Source organism: Leptonychotes weddellii, chromosome 14 (assembly GCF_054177405.1).
Source record: "Leptonychotes weddellii isolate Sample4059 chromosome 14, ASM5417740v2, whole genome shotgun sequence".
In the NCBI taxonomy this organism is placed as follows: Eukaryota; Metazoa; Chordata; class Mammalia; order Carnivora; family Phocidae; genus Leptonychotes; species Leptonychotes weddellii.
This window is the reverse complement of record NC_138382.1, coordinates 33,695,581-33,711,697: the sequence shown is the minus strand read 5'-3', so window position 1 is coordinate 33,711,697 and position 16,117 is coordinate 33,695,581. Positions and strand designations below refer to the sequence as shown.

General features: G+C 37.3%; 1 protein-coding gene across 6 annotated transcripts in view; it reads right to left on the bottom strand.

The window, feature by feature from the left end:
- The window catches only part of CCDC171 (coiled-coil domain containing 171), a 299,195-nt gene that overhangs the window by 212,191 nt on the left and 70,887 nt on the right, over positions 1-16,117 (bottom strand). For all 6 annotated transcript variants that reach the window (XM_081804103.1, XM_081804102.1, XM_081804104.1 and 3 more), the window contains 2 exons: positions 12,519-12,611; positions 7,832-7,992 (listed from right to left, as the gene is read on the bottom strand). In XM_081804103.1, the coding sequence (XP_081660229.1) occupies positions 7,832-7,992; positions 12,519-12,611 (254 nt within the window). The remainder of the gene's footprint in view (positions 1-7,831; positions 7,993-12,518; positions 12,612-16,117) is intronic.

Genomic DNA, 16,117 nt, shown 5'->3' with positions numbered 1-16,117 from the left:
CCCCCCACTTGGTATAAGCAGGTTAGGCAGCCAGTGTTGGTGCTGTGCTGTTTACTGAAGTTAGTTTATGCTGAGGGGCAAGGGAGAGAAGTGGTGCCAGCCAGTTCCTTTGTCCCTGGAGAGGGGAATTCCTGCTTGCTGCTGGGAAGCCCTCCCAGAAGACTGAACAATTTCCCCTCTGAGTCCCGGGTGTTTGTTAGGTCACTGCATCACTTTATCTCCTACATTACAGCTTCAAAATCATAGGAAACAGGTCTACTATGTTCATCAGGAAGAGCTGAGATTAAAAACAGTAACAACCCTTTAATTTGAATTAAAATTACCCATTGGTGGATTATCTACAACAAATTTTAAACGGAAATACTTCTAAGCTGCCTTTCATCAGATGTCCATACAAGAATGTAAATACAGTTTAATTCCAGCCTGAGCAAAATTTAAATAGGAAGGCAAATCTTTTGAAAAGAATTTCATGTGGTGGGGGATGGGGGGAAGCTAAGATGTTGGATTAGCAGGAGGACCTTAGGCTTGCCTGGTCCCTCAAACACAGCTAGATAAATGTCAAATCATTCTGAATACCCAAGAAATTGATCTGAGGACTGACAGAACAAACTGCACAACTGGAGGGAAAGAAGAGGCCACTTTGTGGAAGGTAGGAAGTGCGGGGATGTGGTTTGGGGGAGAAATGGATTGCGGATGCTGTGGAGGGGAAGGAGCCCTGGTCATGGAGAAAGGTGAGTGAGAGAAGAGCGCACAGGGAAATGCACAAGGAGAATACTTCCCCAAAGCCATTACCTGGGAAAATGAGGGGGGCTGATTTTCATGAGTTTTTGCAACCAGTGGGGCTCACACTGTCTGTGTCCAGGTTGCTTGCCCACCTGGAGCAGTGCACTGTGGGTTCTATCACTGCCAAGCTGGCTGAATTTTAAAATTCCAAACCTTAAGGACCTGGTGTGGCGGGGACCTGCACTGGTCTTCTGGGGGAGGGTCTTGCTGTGCTGGGATTGATGTAGGTTTGACCCAGAAGAGCAGTCACACCAGAGCACAGGAGCAGAGAACACACACTAACGAGCCAGTGTCCAGGTTAGCCTCCCTCAGCAGGTGTCTCTGCGCCTATGCTGAGAGGCAGGGGAGAAAAATGGCACCCACTGGCACTTTCATCCCCAGAGAGGCAATGTCACCTCTTTAGATGTGCTCCAAGAAGGGGAAACCTTCTCTCCCCGTGTGTCTCAGGCAATCCTCAGATCACACCGTCTGCCCCCAGGTTTCCTGGCTGCCTTCTCCACAGGAGCACTGTAGCACCCTCAGGGCTCCACACCAGCCACACTGTGGACCTCTAAAACTCTAGTCTTTGAGCCCCACAGTTGTGCTGTGTGGGAGAAGGATACAATAGAAATAATAAGTAAGCGGCGGGGGAAGGGGGGGCAACAGATAATATCTAACAGTGGAAATTGAAAACATGGAAGGATATGCATGTTATTCAGAAACAGGAAGTTAAACATCAGAAGAAACAGCAATAAGAATTAAAAGCGGTTGCCTCGAGGAAGTGGAAACAGGTAGTAGAGGGCAAGGGGAATGAAACTGTTGACCTTGCAGGGCTATTTTATTTTTTAGACTATGTACAAGCTAATTTGATAAAGTCACAATTTTAATTAAAAATTATTACCACTCAGCAAATATAAAATTAAATGCCTCCGTCATTTGGTGCTGGGTTCAAGCTCGAACTGGGTCCACTGAAATAGGGGGACACTCCTCGCAGTCAGCAATGTCACACACAACCCTGGAAGTCATCGGCTCCTAGGCTTCTGGCAAAGCCCCACCAAGGGGAAGGAGTCTGCTGGGAGTATAACCAAGGTTAAAGGGAGCCCCGACTCTGAATTCCAATGGAGAAGCGCCAGGACTTGGCAGGTGGAGGATTTAGGTAAGAAAACAAAGGGAGAGGAAGGAAACCTGTAGTTAAGATGCCTTCTTTCCTACTGGATTCCCATTCTATTATTTTTCTAAAAGAGCTCAACTAAGAACTTCACCACAGGCTACTTTAACAAATAACCATCTTTGGTCTTTTATCCAGAATATACACAATAATACTGCTAATAAATTATAATACTTTTGTTATTTTTATACATTTGGATGATATATTTAAAAAATAAAGAAGTTCCTAAATATTGAGTGTAATGAAGTAAATAAATTGAGATTCAGTCCATTCAGTATCATATCTTTGACTAGGGCTGTTTTAAATTTAATTTAATTTTAAACTGGATTTAAAGTTACCATGAGCTCCTTCCCCCATCACTGCCCAGCAATCATTTACCACAGCTAATGAACACCTGGCATACAGAAAACTAAAATAAAAATATTATTGAAAAGCTTTAGTTTCACACCGTAACTCTGAGATGCAAAAAAAAAGATTTATAACAAAGAAAATTTTATTACAGAAATACAGAACAGATATATATCCTATCTAAAATTTTATATATAAGATACATATTTGTTAAAATAGCCTGTTACTGTTATCAAATTCTTAGCTGAAAGCGAAATAAGTCAATCAGAGAAAGACATGTATCATATGATCTCAGTAATATGAGGAATTCTTAATCTCAGGAAACAAACTGAGGGTTGCTGGAGTGGTGGGGGGTGGGAGGGATGGGGTGGCTGGGTGATAGACATTGGGGAGGGTATGTGCTATGGTGAGTGCTGTGAATTGTGTAAGACTGATGAATCACAGACCTGCACCTCTGAAACAAATAATACATTATATGCTAAAAAAAAAAAAAAAAAAAACAGAAGATAGTAGGAAGGGAAAAATGAAGCGGGGGGAAATTGGAGGGGGAGACGAACCATGAGAGACTATGGACTCTGAGAAACAAACTGAGGGTTCTAGAGGGGAGAGGGGTGGAGGGATGGGTTAGCCTGGTGATGGGTATTAAAGAGGGCACATATTGAATAGAGCACTGGGTGTTATACGCAAACAATGAATCATGGACCACTACATCAAAAACTAATGATGTAATGTATGGTGATAAACATAACATAATAAAATAAAATTTAAAAAATTCTTAGCTGAGCTCTTTAAAATATATATATGTAAAATACATATAAATGTATTTATATTTATAAAATATATGTATACATCTAAAACATATGTATACATATATATATTCCATCTAAAATAATTTCATGCAGGAAAGTTCACTGTTATGAAACTGTTGACCAAAATTATAAATCCAAACTACACACATAGCTTTTTTCTCCTGACCTAGATCCACCCGGGGAAAAAACAAGCTTAAGAAACTTAACCACGGGCAAAGTTCAGGCAGCATTTTCTCTATAACATCATTATTACCAGTTGCTAAGTTAGTTCTATCCAACAGGTAAAACAATGTCCGAGGGGTGCCTGGGTGGCTCAGTTGGTTAAGCATCCAACTCTTGATTTCAGCTCAGGTCATAATCTCATGGTAGTGGGATCGAGTCCGGCATCGGGCTCTGTGCTCAGCGTGGAGTCTGCTTCAGATTCTCTCTCCCTCTCCCTCCCGCTCACTCTTTCTCTTTCTCTCTCTCTCTGTCAAATAAATAAATTAATGAAACCTTTAAAAAAAGAAAACCAGGGGGCGCCTGGGTGGCTCAGTTTGTTAAGTGTCTGCCTTCGGCTCAGGTCATGATCCTGGGGTCCCGGGATCGAGTCCCACATCGGGCTCCCTGCTCAGTGGGGAGCCTGCTTCTCCCTCTGCCTGCCGCTCCCCCTGCTTGTACTCTCTCTTTTTCTCTCTCTCAAATAAATAAATAAAATATTTAAAACAAAAAACAACCCTACCCTAAAACTTCCTGCTCTCGGAGTTGTAAATTAAAGATATCATTTACCTTAAAGGCCTAACGGCCTAAAATCAACCAAGTTTCTTTGGAACACATTATCCAAAACTTAGAGTTAATATTTGAGAATTTGTGACTCTAAAACGTTTTAAAATGTTTTTTAAGGAAGATTCTGAAGGAAAGTCAGAAACACAAGTAGAAAATGAAATAACTGAACCAATCACCCCTCGTGTCATATCATTCCTTCTAATACCACACATCATTGGAACAGAAGTAGTGGTCACAGTATATAAAGAGAAAAGGAAGATGTGATGGGGAAGAGAAGTCACAGGAACTGAGCTGCAGTAATGAATATTGGGCTTTCATTATTATTTAATTTTTATTGTTTATTATTATTAACTTTATTATTATAGCACAGTTATATAGGGATAAAGAACAGATAAGGGATGTTATGTTGAAGTATTTAGGATTGTTAGCTGGTGCTTAGTTGGCATATGTAACTAATATTTAGAATTGTTAGTTGATACTTATTGGAATACAAAATATGCATAAAATTTTTCAAGCACCAAAACACAAATAATAGCAAAACAAATTTAAGGGAAAAATTTGCCTTGGGGTCTGATTAGAAAAGTACATAGGTTGGATGGGGTAGACGGGTGATGGGTATTAAAGAGGGCACTTGTTGTGATGAGCACTGGGTGTTATATGTAAATGATGAATCACTGAACTCCACTCCTGAACCAATATTGAACTGTATGTCAACTAACTAGAATTTAAATTAAAAAAAAAAGAAAGAAAGAAAAGCATACAGGTTAAAATCTTGGAGCTTGGGGCTTCTAGGTGGCTCAGTCAGTGAAGCATGCAACTCTTGATTTGGGGTCATGAGTTCGAGCCCCACGTTGTGGGTAGAGTTTATTTAGAAAAAAAAATCTTTTTTTTTTTTTTAAGATTTTATTTATTTATTTGACAGAGAGAGACACAGAGGGAACACAAGCAGGGGAAGTGGGAGAGGGAGAAGCAGGCTCCCCACTGAGCAGGGAGCCCACTGCGGGGCTCGATCCCAGGACCCCGGGATCATGACCTGAGCCAAAGGCAGACGCTCAATGACTGAGCCACCCAGGCGCCCCAGAAAAAAAAAATCTTAAGCTTAATTGTTAGCAGGTCCTTTAAAATTCCTCTAGTCCAACTTTTGCAGGACTCTCTTCTTCAATATCCATGACAAAGAATCAGCCACTTTCTGTTCTGAACTTCCCAAGGCAGGAGATTCACGAGTTTCCCCAAAGAAGCCAATTATTTCATTATTGAAAGCTTTAATTGTTGGGAGTACAGTCTGACTTCTAACAGTTTCACTTGTCGGTTCTAATCATCACCTCAAAGCAACAGTAAAGAAGCCTGCACTATATTCTACGTAAAGCCCCTTCAAACATATTTATATATAAATGGACAGATTCAAACAATGGTTCAAAGGAAATAAAGAGAATAGGTCTTAAGAATAACATTCACAGAATGTCATCTAAGTCATCCCAGAGGAAGCAAAAAAATTCAGTTCAGAATTACTGATTTAGGGGCACGTGGCTGGTTTAGTCGGTTAAGCATCTGAGTTTGCCTCAGGTCATGATCTCGGGGTCCTGGGATCAAGCCCAGCGTCTGGTTCCCTGCTCAGCGGGTAGTCTGCTTCTCCCTCTCCCTCTGCCCCTCTTCCTGCTTGTGCTCATGCTGTCTCTCTCAAATAAATAAATAAAATCTTTATTAAAAAAAGAATTACTGGTTTAAAATATTATAAGCACTACTACTAAAATTAATCTCAGAGAATTTTAAATTTTTCAACATCAGTCTCTTTTTTTATTTAAATTCAATTAATTAACATATAATATATTATTAGTTTCAGAGGTAGAATTCAGTGATTCATCAGTTTTACATAACACCCAGTGCTCATTACATCACGTGCCCTCCTTAATGTCCATCACCCAGTTACCCCATCCCCCCACCTCCCTCCCCTCCAGCAACCCTCAGTTTGTTTCCTATGATTAAGAGTCTCTTATGGCTTGTCTCCCTCTCTGATTTTGTCTTGTTTTCTTTTTCCCTCTCTTCCCCTATGATCCTCTGTTTTGTTTCTTAAATTCTATATATGAGTGAGATCATACGATAATTGTCTTTCTCTGATTGACTTATTTCGCTTAGCAAAATACCCTCTAGTTCCATCCATGTTGTTGCAAATGGCAAGATTCCAATCTTTTGATGGCTGAATAGTAATCCACTGTATATATATATACACCACATCTTCTTCATCCATTCATCTGTCGATGGACATGTGGGCTCTTTCCATAGTTTGGCTATTGTGGACATTGCTGCTATAAACATCGGGGTGCACATACCCCTTCGGATCACTACATTGTATCTTTGGGGTAAATACCCAGTAGTGCAATTGCTGGATCGTATGGTAGCTCTAATTTAAACTTTTTGAGGAACCTCCATACTGTTTTCCAGAGTGGCTGCACCAGCTTGCATTCCCACCAGAAGTGTAAGAGGGTTCCCCTTTCTCCATATCCTTGCCAACGTCTGTCATTTCTTGACTTGTTAATTTTAGCCATTCTGACTGGTGTAAGATGGTATCTCACTGTGGTTTTGATCTGTATTTCCCTGATGCCAAGTGATGTTGAGCCCTTTTTCATGTGTCTGTTAGCCATTTGGATGTCTTCTTTGCAGAAATGTCTGTTCATGTCTTCTGCCCATTTCTTGACAGGATTATTTGTTCTTTGGTTGTTAAGTTTGATAAGTTCTTTATAGATTTTGGATGCTAGCCCTTTATCTGATTAGACATTTGCAAGTACCTTCTCCCATTCTGTCGGTTGTCTTTCGGTTTTGTCAACTATTTCCTTTGCTGTGCAAAAGTTTTTTATCTTGATGAAGTCCATATGGTTCATTTTTGCCTCTGTTTCCCTTGCCTTTGGAGACATGTCTAGCCAGAAGCTGCTGTAGCTGAGGTTGAAGAGGTGCTGCCTGTGTTCCCCTCTAGGATTTTGATGGATTCTTATCTCACATTTAGGTCTTTCATCCATTTTGAGTCTATCTTTCAACATCAATCTTTCAAGTCAGTCTTTCAAGTGCAACTTATGATTTTGCCACACCCATAATAATCACTACTATTTAATAATACTTTAATTCATTTCTTAGGTTAAATGAAGTATTTTAAGAGAAATCTTTATATTATTGTTGTAAATGGAAAACCATTACCTATTTGTCATATGCAAACTAACATTAAAAATAAATACATTAACTCTAATGCACCAACCTATTATCATGTCACGTACTAATGGTGGTATGCATTTCACCCTACCAGGAGAAATGGTTTAAAATATCTACTATAAAGTTTTTTGGAAACATATTAAAGAATTATAAACTTCTTAAAGCATCCCACAGAACATTCCAGATGAGAGGCTTTTGAACTGAAAAAGGTTAAAATCAGTAGGAGTCAAAAAGACCCTGACTACCACTTACTAGTTGTGTGTCCCCATTAAGCCTCAATTTTCACATCTGTAAAACAGGGATTAAAGGAGCAGCTACCTCATGGGATGTTCTATAAATTGAATGAAATCATGCAATGCTAGAAAGCAAATGAGCCACAATGTATACTAACCACTGTGGTATTAGCCCCTACTACTATTATTTCTGTAGTTTGAGAAAATCTCAAACATTACCCATCTCCACACAGGCCTTTTTAGGTGGCCTAGAAATCAAGATCTTTAAAGATACTGTATTACATCAATAAATGCAAAATACATTAACATATTTACTCTCTAGGGTAACAACTGCATTTCAGAGACTACTTGGAATAGCCATGATACTTCAAAATCCAAAAAAGCATTTCCATATTTACCTATACAAAGAAGTATAGTTATGTTTTATAAAATCCTTTATCCCCAATCTAGCACAGACATTAATGAGAGCTATATCTAAAATGCTACACATTCATAGTTATGTAAGTTTCATAAATTCTTTATAAAGAATTTTACAGTAAAACACTTACAAACTCAGTTTTGCAAAGCTCTCTTGTGCGTTATGCTTTTCTCGCTCATATGCACTTTCAACTTCTTTGAATTCATTCTTGATCATTTCCAAATCTGCAACAGCTTCTGCTTGGCTGGCCTTTTCTACCTGCAAAGCACCTTCAAGGTCTCGAATCCGTAACTACCAGATGACAGAGAAGTAGTTAAAACAAGCAAGGAAATGCCAGCATCAAAGGCTAGTCAAATGGAATAGAGTACTTTATCAGCAGCAGTTTATCATTCATCCAAACACTTCTTCCTTTCTGCTTTCGTTCAAAAGGGAAAATAAACAAAAGACAGTGTATTCCCTTTCTCAACGTGTTTAACGGAAGGGAGGAAGAGTGGAAGAATAGTTAACTGTGCTATGGAAATGCCTAATCAAAGTGCCAAATTATGACCTACTATTCCATTTGGATACTTCTTTTATAAAACATAATGAAATTAGTGGTTTTGGAAAACAAAAGGGAAGCATTCTTCCCTTATGAGAAACATCATTACATTTGCATCTTTAGAAACCCATGAAAGTTAACAGATCTTTTTTATTTCTAGAGATTTTTACTGTAGAAAAGTAAAACTTTTATTTCCAAATAATACTATTTGACTAAAATATTTATGAGTGTAGTTACATGATATCTAGGATTGGCTTCAAAATGATATGCGGATAGGGAGTAGATGGGTGCAACAGATAAAAAACACAATTGACCTGAGGTAAATCTTTTTTGTTTTTTTAAAGATTTTATTTATCTGACAGGGAGAGACACATTAAGAGAGGGAACACAAGCAGGGGGAGTGGGAGAGGGAGAAGCAAGCATCCCGCGGAGCAGGGGGCCCGATGCGGGGCTCGATCCCAGGACCCTGGGATCATGACCTGAACCGAAAGCAGATGCTTAATGGACTGAGCCACCCAGGTGCCCCAACCTGAGGTAAATCTTGAAGTGATGGCTATGTGCAGAGTTCATTTTACCATTCTCTCTACTTTTGTATATACTTGAAACTTTACATAAAATAACACTTTGAAAAGTAGATTCCATGTAAACATCGACAGTAGAACAGATAAAGTACATTCCCATAAAAGAATAATATGCAGCTATAAAAAAGCTGCAAAACAACTTTTGAAAAGGAAGTTCTCTCTGTGGTTCTCCATGTGGTGTTAACACAGACTGAAAAAGCAAAGTCTACATCAGTGTATGTAGTATGCTATATTTTGGGTAAACAAGTGGAAAAAATTAAGTAGCAGGCAAGAGGGTAGAGCAAAGGGAGAGACAGGAGTGAAAGCAAGAGTTCTCGATCGGGGCCCCTGGGTGGCTCAGTTGGTTAAGCGACTGCCTTCGGCTCAGGTCATGATCCTGGAGTCCCGGGATCGAGTCCCGCATCGGGCTCCCTGCTCGGCAGGGAGTCTGCTTCTCCCTCTGACCCTCCTCCCTCTCATGCTCTCTGTCTCTCATTCTCTCTGTCTCAAATAAATAAATAAAATCTTAAAAAAAAAAAAAAGAGTTCTCGATCATTTAATATTGTTTTGATTTTTGAACTATGTGGATGTTTTACCTTTTTCAGAAAATTAAATTAAAAATAAAAAATAGACTGCTAAGGCTCAGAAAAGTGGGGAGTGGTAGAAAATGATTTACACTAAATAGAATATGGGCTTTAGAACCATAAAGCTCACATTTAACTTCCAGCTCTGCAAATTAACTTATGAGACCTTTGGCGTATTACTAAAACTCCAAAGGCCTTAGGTTCCTCATCTGTAAACAATAAATAATAGTAATAATAATAAACAGACTATCTACAGGGTTCGTACAAAGATCTAATGAGATAATATTCATCTAATATATATTTAATATTATATATGTATATGTAGTACTTATTTAATAAATATTTGGGTAAATATTTATTAAGCACTTAATATGTGCCAGGCAGTGAGCTAGTGCTCAAGATATTATACAATAATCTTGAAAATAGACAGTCTTAGTTTTGAGGAGCTCCTAGTCTTTAGGAGAGGAGAGACCATGACAGAATGTGGTAAGTGCTTCCTATCACAGAAGCAGGCACAAAGGGCCATGAAATCAGAGAAAAGCTATGACCAAGTCTCCTGGGGATGGCAAAAGACAATTCGAGGTAAGAAAGATGAAATCATCAAGAAAAGGACAACATGAAAATGTTTTGTAAATTAACCTATATAAATAATAAGCACCAGAATTATTATTTGTAATTATTCAAAAATATTTTGGAATAATCAAAACATTCTTACACTAAAGTAAGGACATAGAATAGATCTGGAGATACAGCTTGGTAAATTTTCAAATTTGGTCGTTTAAACTTTATTTTTCTTTGCTATTTTGTCTAAAACCAATGTTGACAGGTAAAATAATAAATCTAGGAAACATTTTCTTCTGTCTGCATCGCTATCTTCTTTCAGAAAATAAGCACACTCAATCACAAATGATAAATCAATCCAACTCAAAGAGAAATAGGCTTCAAATTAATAACTCTGAGTCAACTCTCTGATTCTACTTTCCCATTTTTATAACACCAAATTTAACAACAGAATACTTCAAACATACATTTAACTACAGTTTATGATAAGATGGTGATTAATTACAACTATTTAGTAGTCTCATTTGCTTTTAAACTAATCTGAAACTGAATTTAACTAGATGTACCTCATTGAAAATACTTGTCAATATTTATAGATATATGGTTCAAATATAAACTTTGGCTTTTTTTCTGAGTCATACCACGAAGTTAAATATCAAATATTAATTTTACTTTTTATTTATTTTTTTAAAGATTTTATTTATTTATTTATTTGACAGAGAGAGACACAGCAAGAGAGGGAACACAAGCAGGGGGAGTGGGAGAGGGAGAAGCAGGCTTCCTGAGGAGCAGGGAGCCCAATGTGGGACTCGTTCCCAGGACCCTGGGATCATGACCTCAGCCGAAGGCAGACAATTAAAGACTGAGCCAGCCAGGCACCCCTCAAATATTAGTTTAAACTATATGAGTAAAAAAATACATGTAACAATATTTATTTTTGTAGCTATTAACTATATATCCCCAGGTATAAATTATAACTACAATGAAAAACTTAATTTTGAATTATACTTCTTTAATAAACTTAAAACTTTTGCCTTATTGCTTATTGATGCCATTTGGGGTGATTCAATCATTTAAAAAAAAAAAGCTTAGGGGCACCTGGGTGTCTCAGTCGGTGAAGTGTCCGACTCTTGATCTCAGCTCTGGTCTTGATCTCGGGGTCGTGAGTTCAAGCCCCGCATTGGGCTCCAAGCGTAACTTGCACAAGTTTGCTTAAAATACAAACACACTCAAATACATGGATCTGAGAATTTTGCAGGTAAAGGGGGCATTTCATTAAAGATAAAAGTTTTAAAAATTTTTATTATAAAATTCTTATAAGTTTAGTTGCAACCTATATTAAGACCTGTTTAAACAATAACGTAAAATTTTTGCAAGTTGTATTCATTAAAATTTAATGTAAGGGAAAAGTCTAAGTCTTAAAAAAAAAAATCTGAATTAAATTAAGGAACTGAGGGGCGCCTGGCTCAGTCAGTAGGGCTTGTGACTCTTGATCTCAGGGTTCTGAGTTCAAGCCCCATGCTGGGTGTGGAGCCTACTTTAAAAAAAATTAAATTAAAGAACTTAGATTTCTGGAACTTTATATGAAACTTTATACACAACTTGGCCATGGGCCAGACGTGGTCCGTGGGCAGTAATTTGCCAACTCCCAGTTGGAATGCCTTCACTTCCCCAAAAAATTACCTGTGATTCTCTAACACGTGGAGGACACTTTCCTTAGGATGACTTCAATTAATTCCCCTCCAGATTTAATCTTTATTATGCTCTCATAGTATTTTAGTATTTTATATTTCTATCCATACATTTATCTGTATATCTATATAGATGCAGATAAATATACAGTATTTCTGATAATGGAAGTAAGTTCCAAGAGTAGTTTCTTTGCCTTTATACCTTCAGTTATTAATACAAGTGATAAGCAATGTGCACAGGATATATACTCAATAAATGAAGGTGCATATTTTTTAAATGTTTTCAAAAAGAAATTCATCCCATGGCTGTTGATGAAAAGAACACTCTGATCAGCAAATCTTTCTATAAGAGGCCAGATGACAAATATTTTGGACTTTGCAGGCCATAATGTCTCTGTCATAACCATCCCCCTTTGCCACTGCAGCACAAAACCCCCACGGACAAGACAAAGCCTCCCTTGAACAGGTGGTGGGTGAGATACGGCCTGTGGGCTGTAGTGTGTCAAACCCTTCTCTAACAAAACCATCCTCAACTATATCCTGGTAGCAAATAGAGTAATGAGTGTCTTAATAATATGCTACTTTTTTTTTTAATTTTATTTATTTATTTATTTGAGAGAGAGAGAGCACGGGGGAGAGGCAAAGGGAGAGGGAGAGAATCCTAAGCAGACTCTGCACTGAGCTCGGAACCCGTCGCGGGGCTCGATCCCACGACCTTGAGACATGACCTGAGCCGAAACCAAGAGTCAGGGCCTTGACTGACTGAGCCACCCAGGTGCCCCTATGCTACCCATTCTAAATGTAAACCTTACTTCTCTGAACAGAATGCTGCTTTTCCCAACTTAATAAAATCCATACAAAAAAATTTTTGTTTACGTTTTACCTGAATAATTTCAGAATTAAATTTTGATTCCAAATGTGCGGCTCTCTCTGCTTCAATATTTTCTTCTAATTTCCTCACTCTTAGAGTAGTTGCCTGAAAACAAATTAAAAGTTTAAACTCACAAACGTTGGCATTTAAAGTAGATATGGATCTTTGGAACAATAGGGATGGAGCTGGAGAGTATAATGCTAAGCAAAATCGGTCACTTACAAAAAGACAAATACCATATGATTTCACTCATATATGGAATTTAAGAAACAAAACAAAGGAACAAAGGAAAAAAGAGAGAAAGACAAGCCAAAAAACAGACTTAACTATAGAGAACAAACTGATGGTGACCAGACGGAAGGTGGGTGGGGGATGGGTGAAATAGGTGATGGGGAGTAAGAGTATACTCCATCATGATGAGCACTGAGTAGTGTATAGAACTGTTGAATCACAACATTGTACACCTGAAACTAATATAGCACTGTATGTAAACTATACTGGAATTAAAATTAAAAACTTTTAAAAAACGTGAATATGGATCACACTTTAGATTACTATAGCCTCGTTTTTTTCTGCTTTTGCAAGAGTGTAAAAGTCATGTTAAAAAATCATGTGAAAATCATGCTCAGGAAGAATGCTCCAGACCTTGCCTTTTTTTTCTTTTTTATTGATGTATAATCTATATATAATAAACTGCACATATTTAAAAGTGTGTAATTTGATAAGTATATATATATACACCCATGAAATCATTGCCATAATGAAGATAAGAAATACCTCTGTGACCCTTAAAAGATTTCTTATATCTCTTGGTAACTTCTTCATCCAGCCCTCACCACCCTACCCCCATCCCCAAGTAACCACTGATCTGTTTTTTGTCACTATCGATCACTTCGTATTTTCCAGAATTTCATATAAATTGAGTCATACAGCATGTACTCTTTATTGCCTGGCTTCTTTCTCCCAGCATAACTATTTTGAGATTCACCATGTGGTTGCATTTATCAATAGTTTATTCCTTTTTATCGTTAAAGAGTTCCACTGTGTTGATACACCACACCGATTTATCTGTTCACCAGTTGATGTACATTTGAGTTGTTTCCAGTTTGTGCTATTACAAATGAAACTGCTACGAGCCTTTGTGTACAAGTGTTTGCATGGGCAAACACTTTGATTTCTCGGAGGTAAAAAGCGAAGGGAAGAATGATGGGGTCACATGGTGGGTGTATGTTTAATGTTTTATGAAACTCCCAAACTTTTCCAAATTGCTTATAATTTTATACAACCTCACCAACACTTGGCATGGTCAATTTTTGCTTTTTCATTTAGGGGGAGGAGGGGGCTTAAGACATTCAAACAGGCATGTAATGGCATTCCATTTCAGTTTCAATTTGCATTACCCTAACGACATTGAGCATCTTCTCATATATTTATTTACCATCTGTATATCTTCTTTGGCGAAGTATTGTTCAGATCTTTTCCCCATTTTTTAACTGGGTTGTTTTCTTATTATTGAGTTTTGAGTTTATATAATCTGCATGCAAGTCATTTACTGGATATGTGATTTGCAAGTATTTACTCCAAGCCTACAGCTTGTATCTTCATACTGTTAACAATGTCTTTCACAAAGCAAAAGTTTTCAGTATGATGAAGTCTACTTTATCAATTTTTAGGCAAGCGTAAACTTCTGGCCAGAATCAGAAGTCAGGAGCCTTATTTCTGAATGCCAATTCTGTTGAGAAAATGCAAGCCTGGGAAGCACTGGATTCCTAGTCCCAAAGAGGGAACTGGTCATGACCAAAAGCCTGTTGGGGGCTGGGCAAGTAGTGCTACAGGGACCCACACTGCTGATGTCTCAGGATTAACAGTAGCAAAGCCATGCCTAGAGTCCTACCTGTCAAACAAAGATGGTTCAACAATGAGGGAGTAAGGAATTACTAATTAGATTTCCTTTTCAAGTAACTTCTGGACAAGAAATAAGTTTCTATTAATTATCTTTACTTTATCATTTAGCCTAAGCTGAAGTTTTTTTTAAATACACAACTTGATTAATTGGTTTTTCCTCTTTCCTTCCACAATTTTTTTTTTTTTTTATAGAATCTCAGCAAGAAGGAGCATAAGTAAAAACTGGATAATTCACAAACAAGCCGTCTGTGAATAATAAATGACTACACTTTTCTTTGAGCGAAGGAGATTCCTGTAATATCTTATTATAGAGTAGAGTATAAACACAAATATTCCTTCTTCTCTAGAGGCCTTTGTAGATACCTCTTGCTACTAATGGCCTTCATAATCAAGAAGCAATTCTGCTTCGGGATTCAATCACTCTGTGTTTCACAGATATGAAACTCACAAAATATTTTTTTACACTGACTTATTTGCTTTACTTAGATTCTGCAACCCTGTCGATAATATTTCTTAATGAGTTAACTCTCTTAATGAGTTACTAGGAAAGACTTTTTTTCTAGAAGGCAGACAAAACAATAAGTCCAAATGTGATCTTTTGGGTCTAAAGATAATTTAAACCCAAAACAATAAAATGATTTTTTAAGTTAGTAGAGTATAATATCTTTAAAGGTAAAATCTGACATTTATATTCTATACTACTAGAGTATTTTGAAATAACAGGCATTCCACTGAAAGACAAAACTGGTAAATATTCATAATTTAGTCTGATAGCTCAAGACTTGAGATTCAAAAAAACTGGAAATGAAAAATATAAAACTAAGGAGTTATTTATTATTTTTTTAGGTGTAGTTATAATTGGTATTGAGGTGCTTGGCTGGCTCAGTTGGTAGATTATACAACTCTTGATCTCAGGGTCATGAGTTCAAGCCCCACACTGGGTGTAGAGCTTACTTTAAAAAAGTTTAATAATTGGTATTTTTTTAAACTCCTATCTTTTTGAAATATATTCTTAAAGTGCTCATGGATGAAATTATATGATGTCTGGATTTGCTTTCAAATAATCAAACTGGGAGTTACAAGAGGAAGTTGATATTCATGAAATAATACTGGCCTTTAGTTGATCATTGTTAAAGCTGAGTGACAGGCACATGAGGTTCATTTTAGTATTCTCTCTACTTTCGTGCATAATTAAAATTTTCCATATTGAAAAAATTTTCAAATGGAAACCAAAGCAAAGGAAGTATGGTGGGAAAGTATGGTGCTGGTATCATTATTTACCTAACAAAATTATATTTTGATGACAAAAAATCACTAGAATGAATTAAGCCGTTCATACCTAAGCAGAAAAAGTCAGTGGGAAGGTGGGAGTTTAAATCAATCAATTCCTACCTATATTGTTGAAATATTAAGATAACTGAAGCAAATATTCCCTTCATACTCACTACCACCTTTCTCAAAACATGTTTCACACCAAATATTAGTCCCATGGGATGTAATTAGCTGTTATATGAAAAAGCAATTTCGTCATTATAAGTGTGTGAAAAACACAGGATTAAAGCCAAACGATTTTACTAAAGCACTTCTCAAAAAGTTAACATGACAATCTTGAAAAGGAAGAACAAAGTTGGAAGACTCACATTTCCTGATTTCAATACGACTACAAAGCTATAGTGATCAAAACGCTGTGGAACTGGCATAAGGAC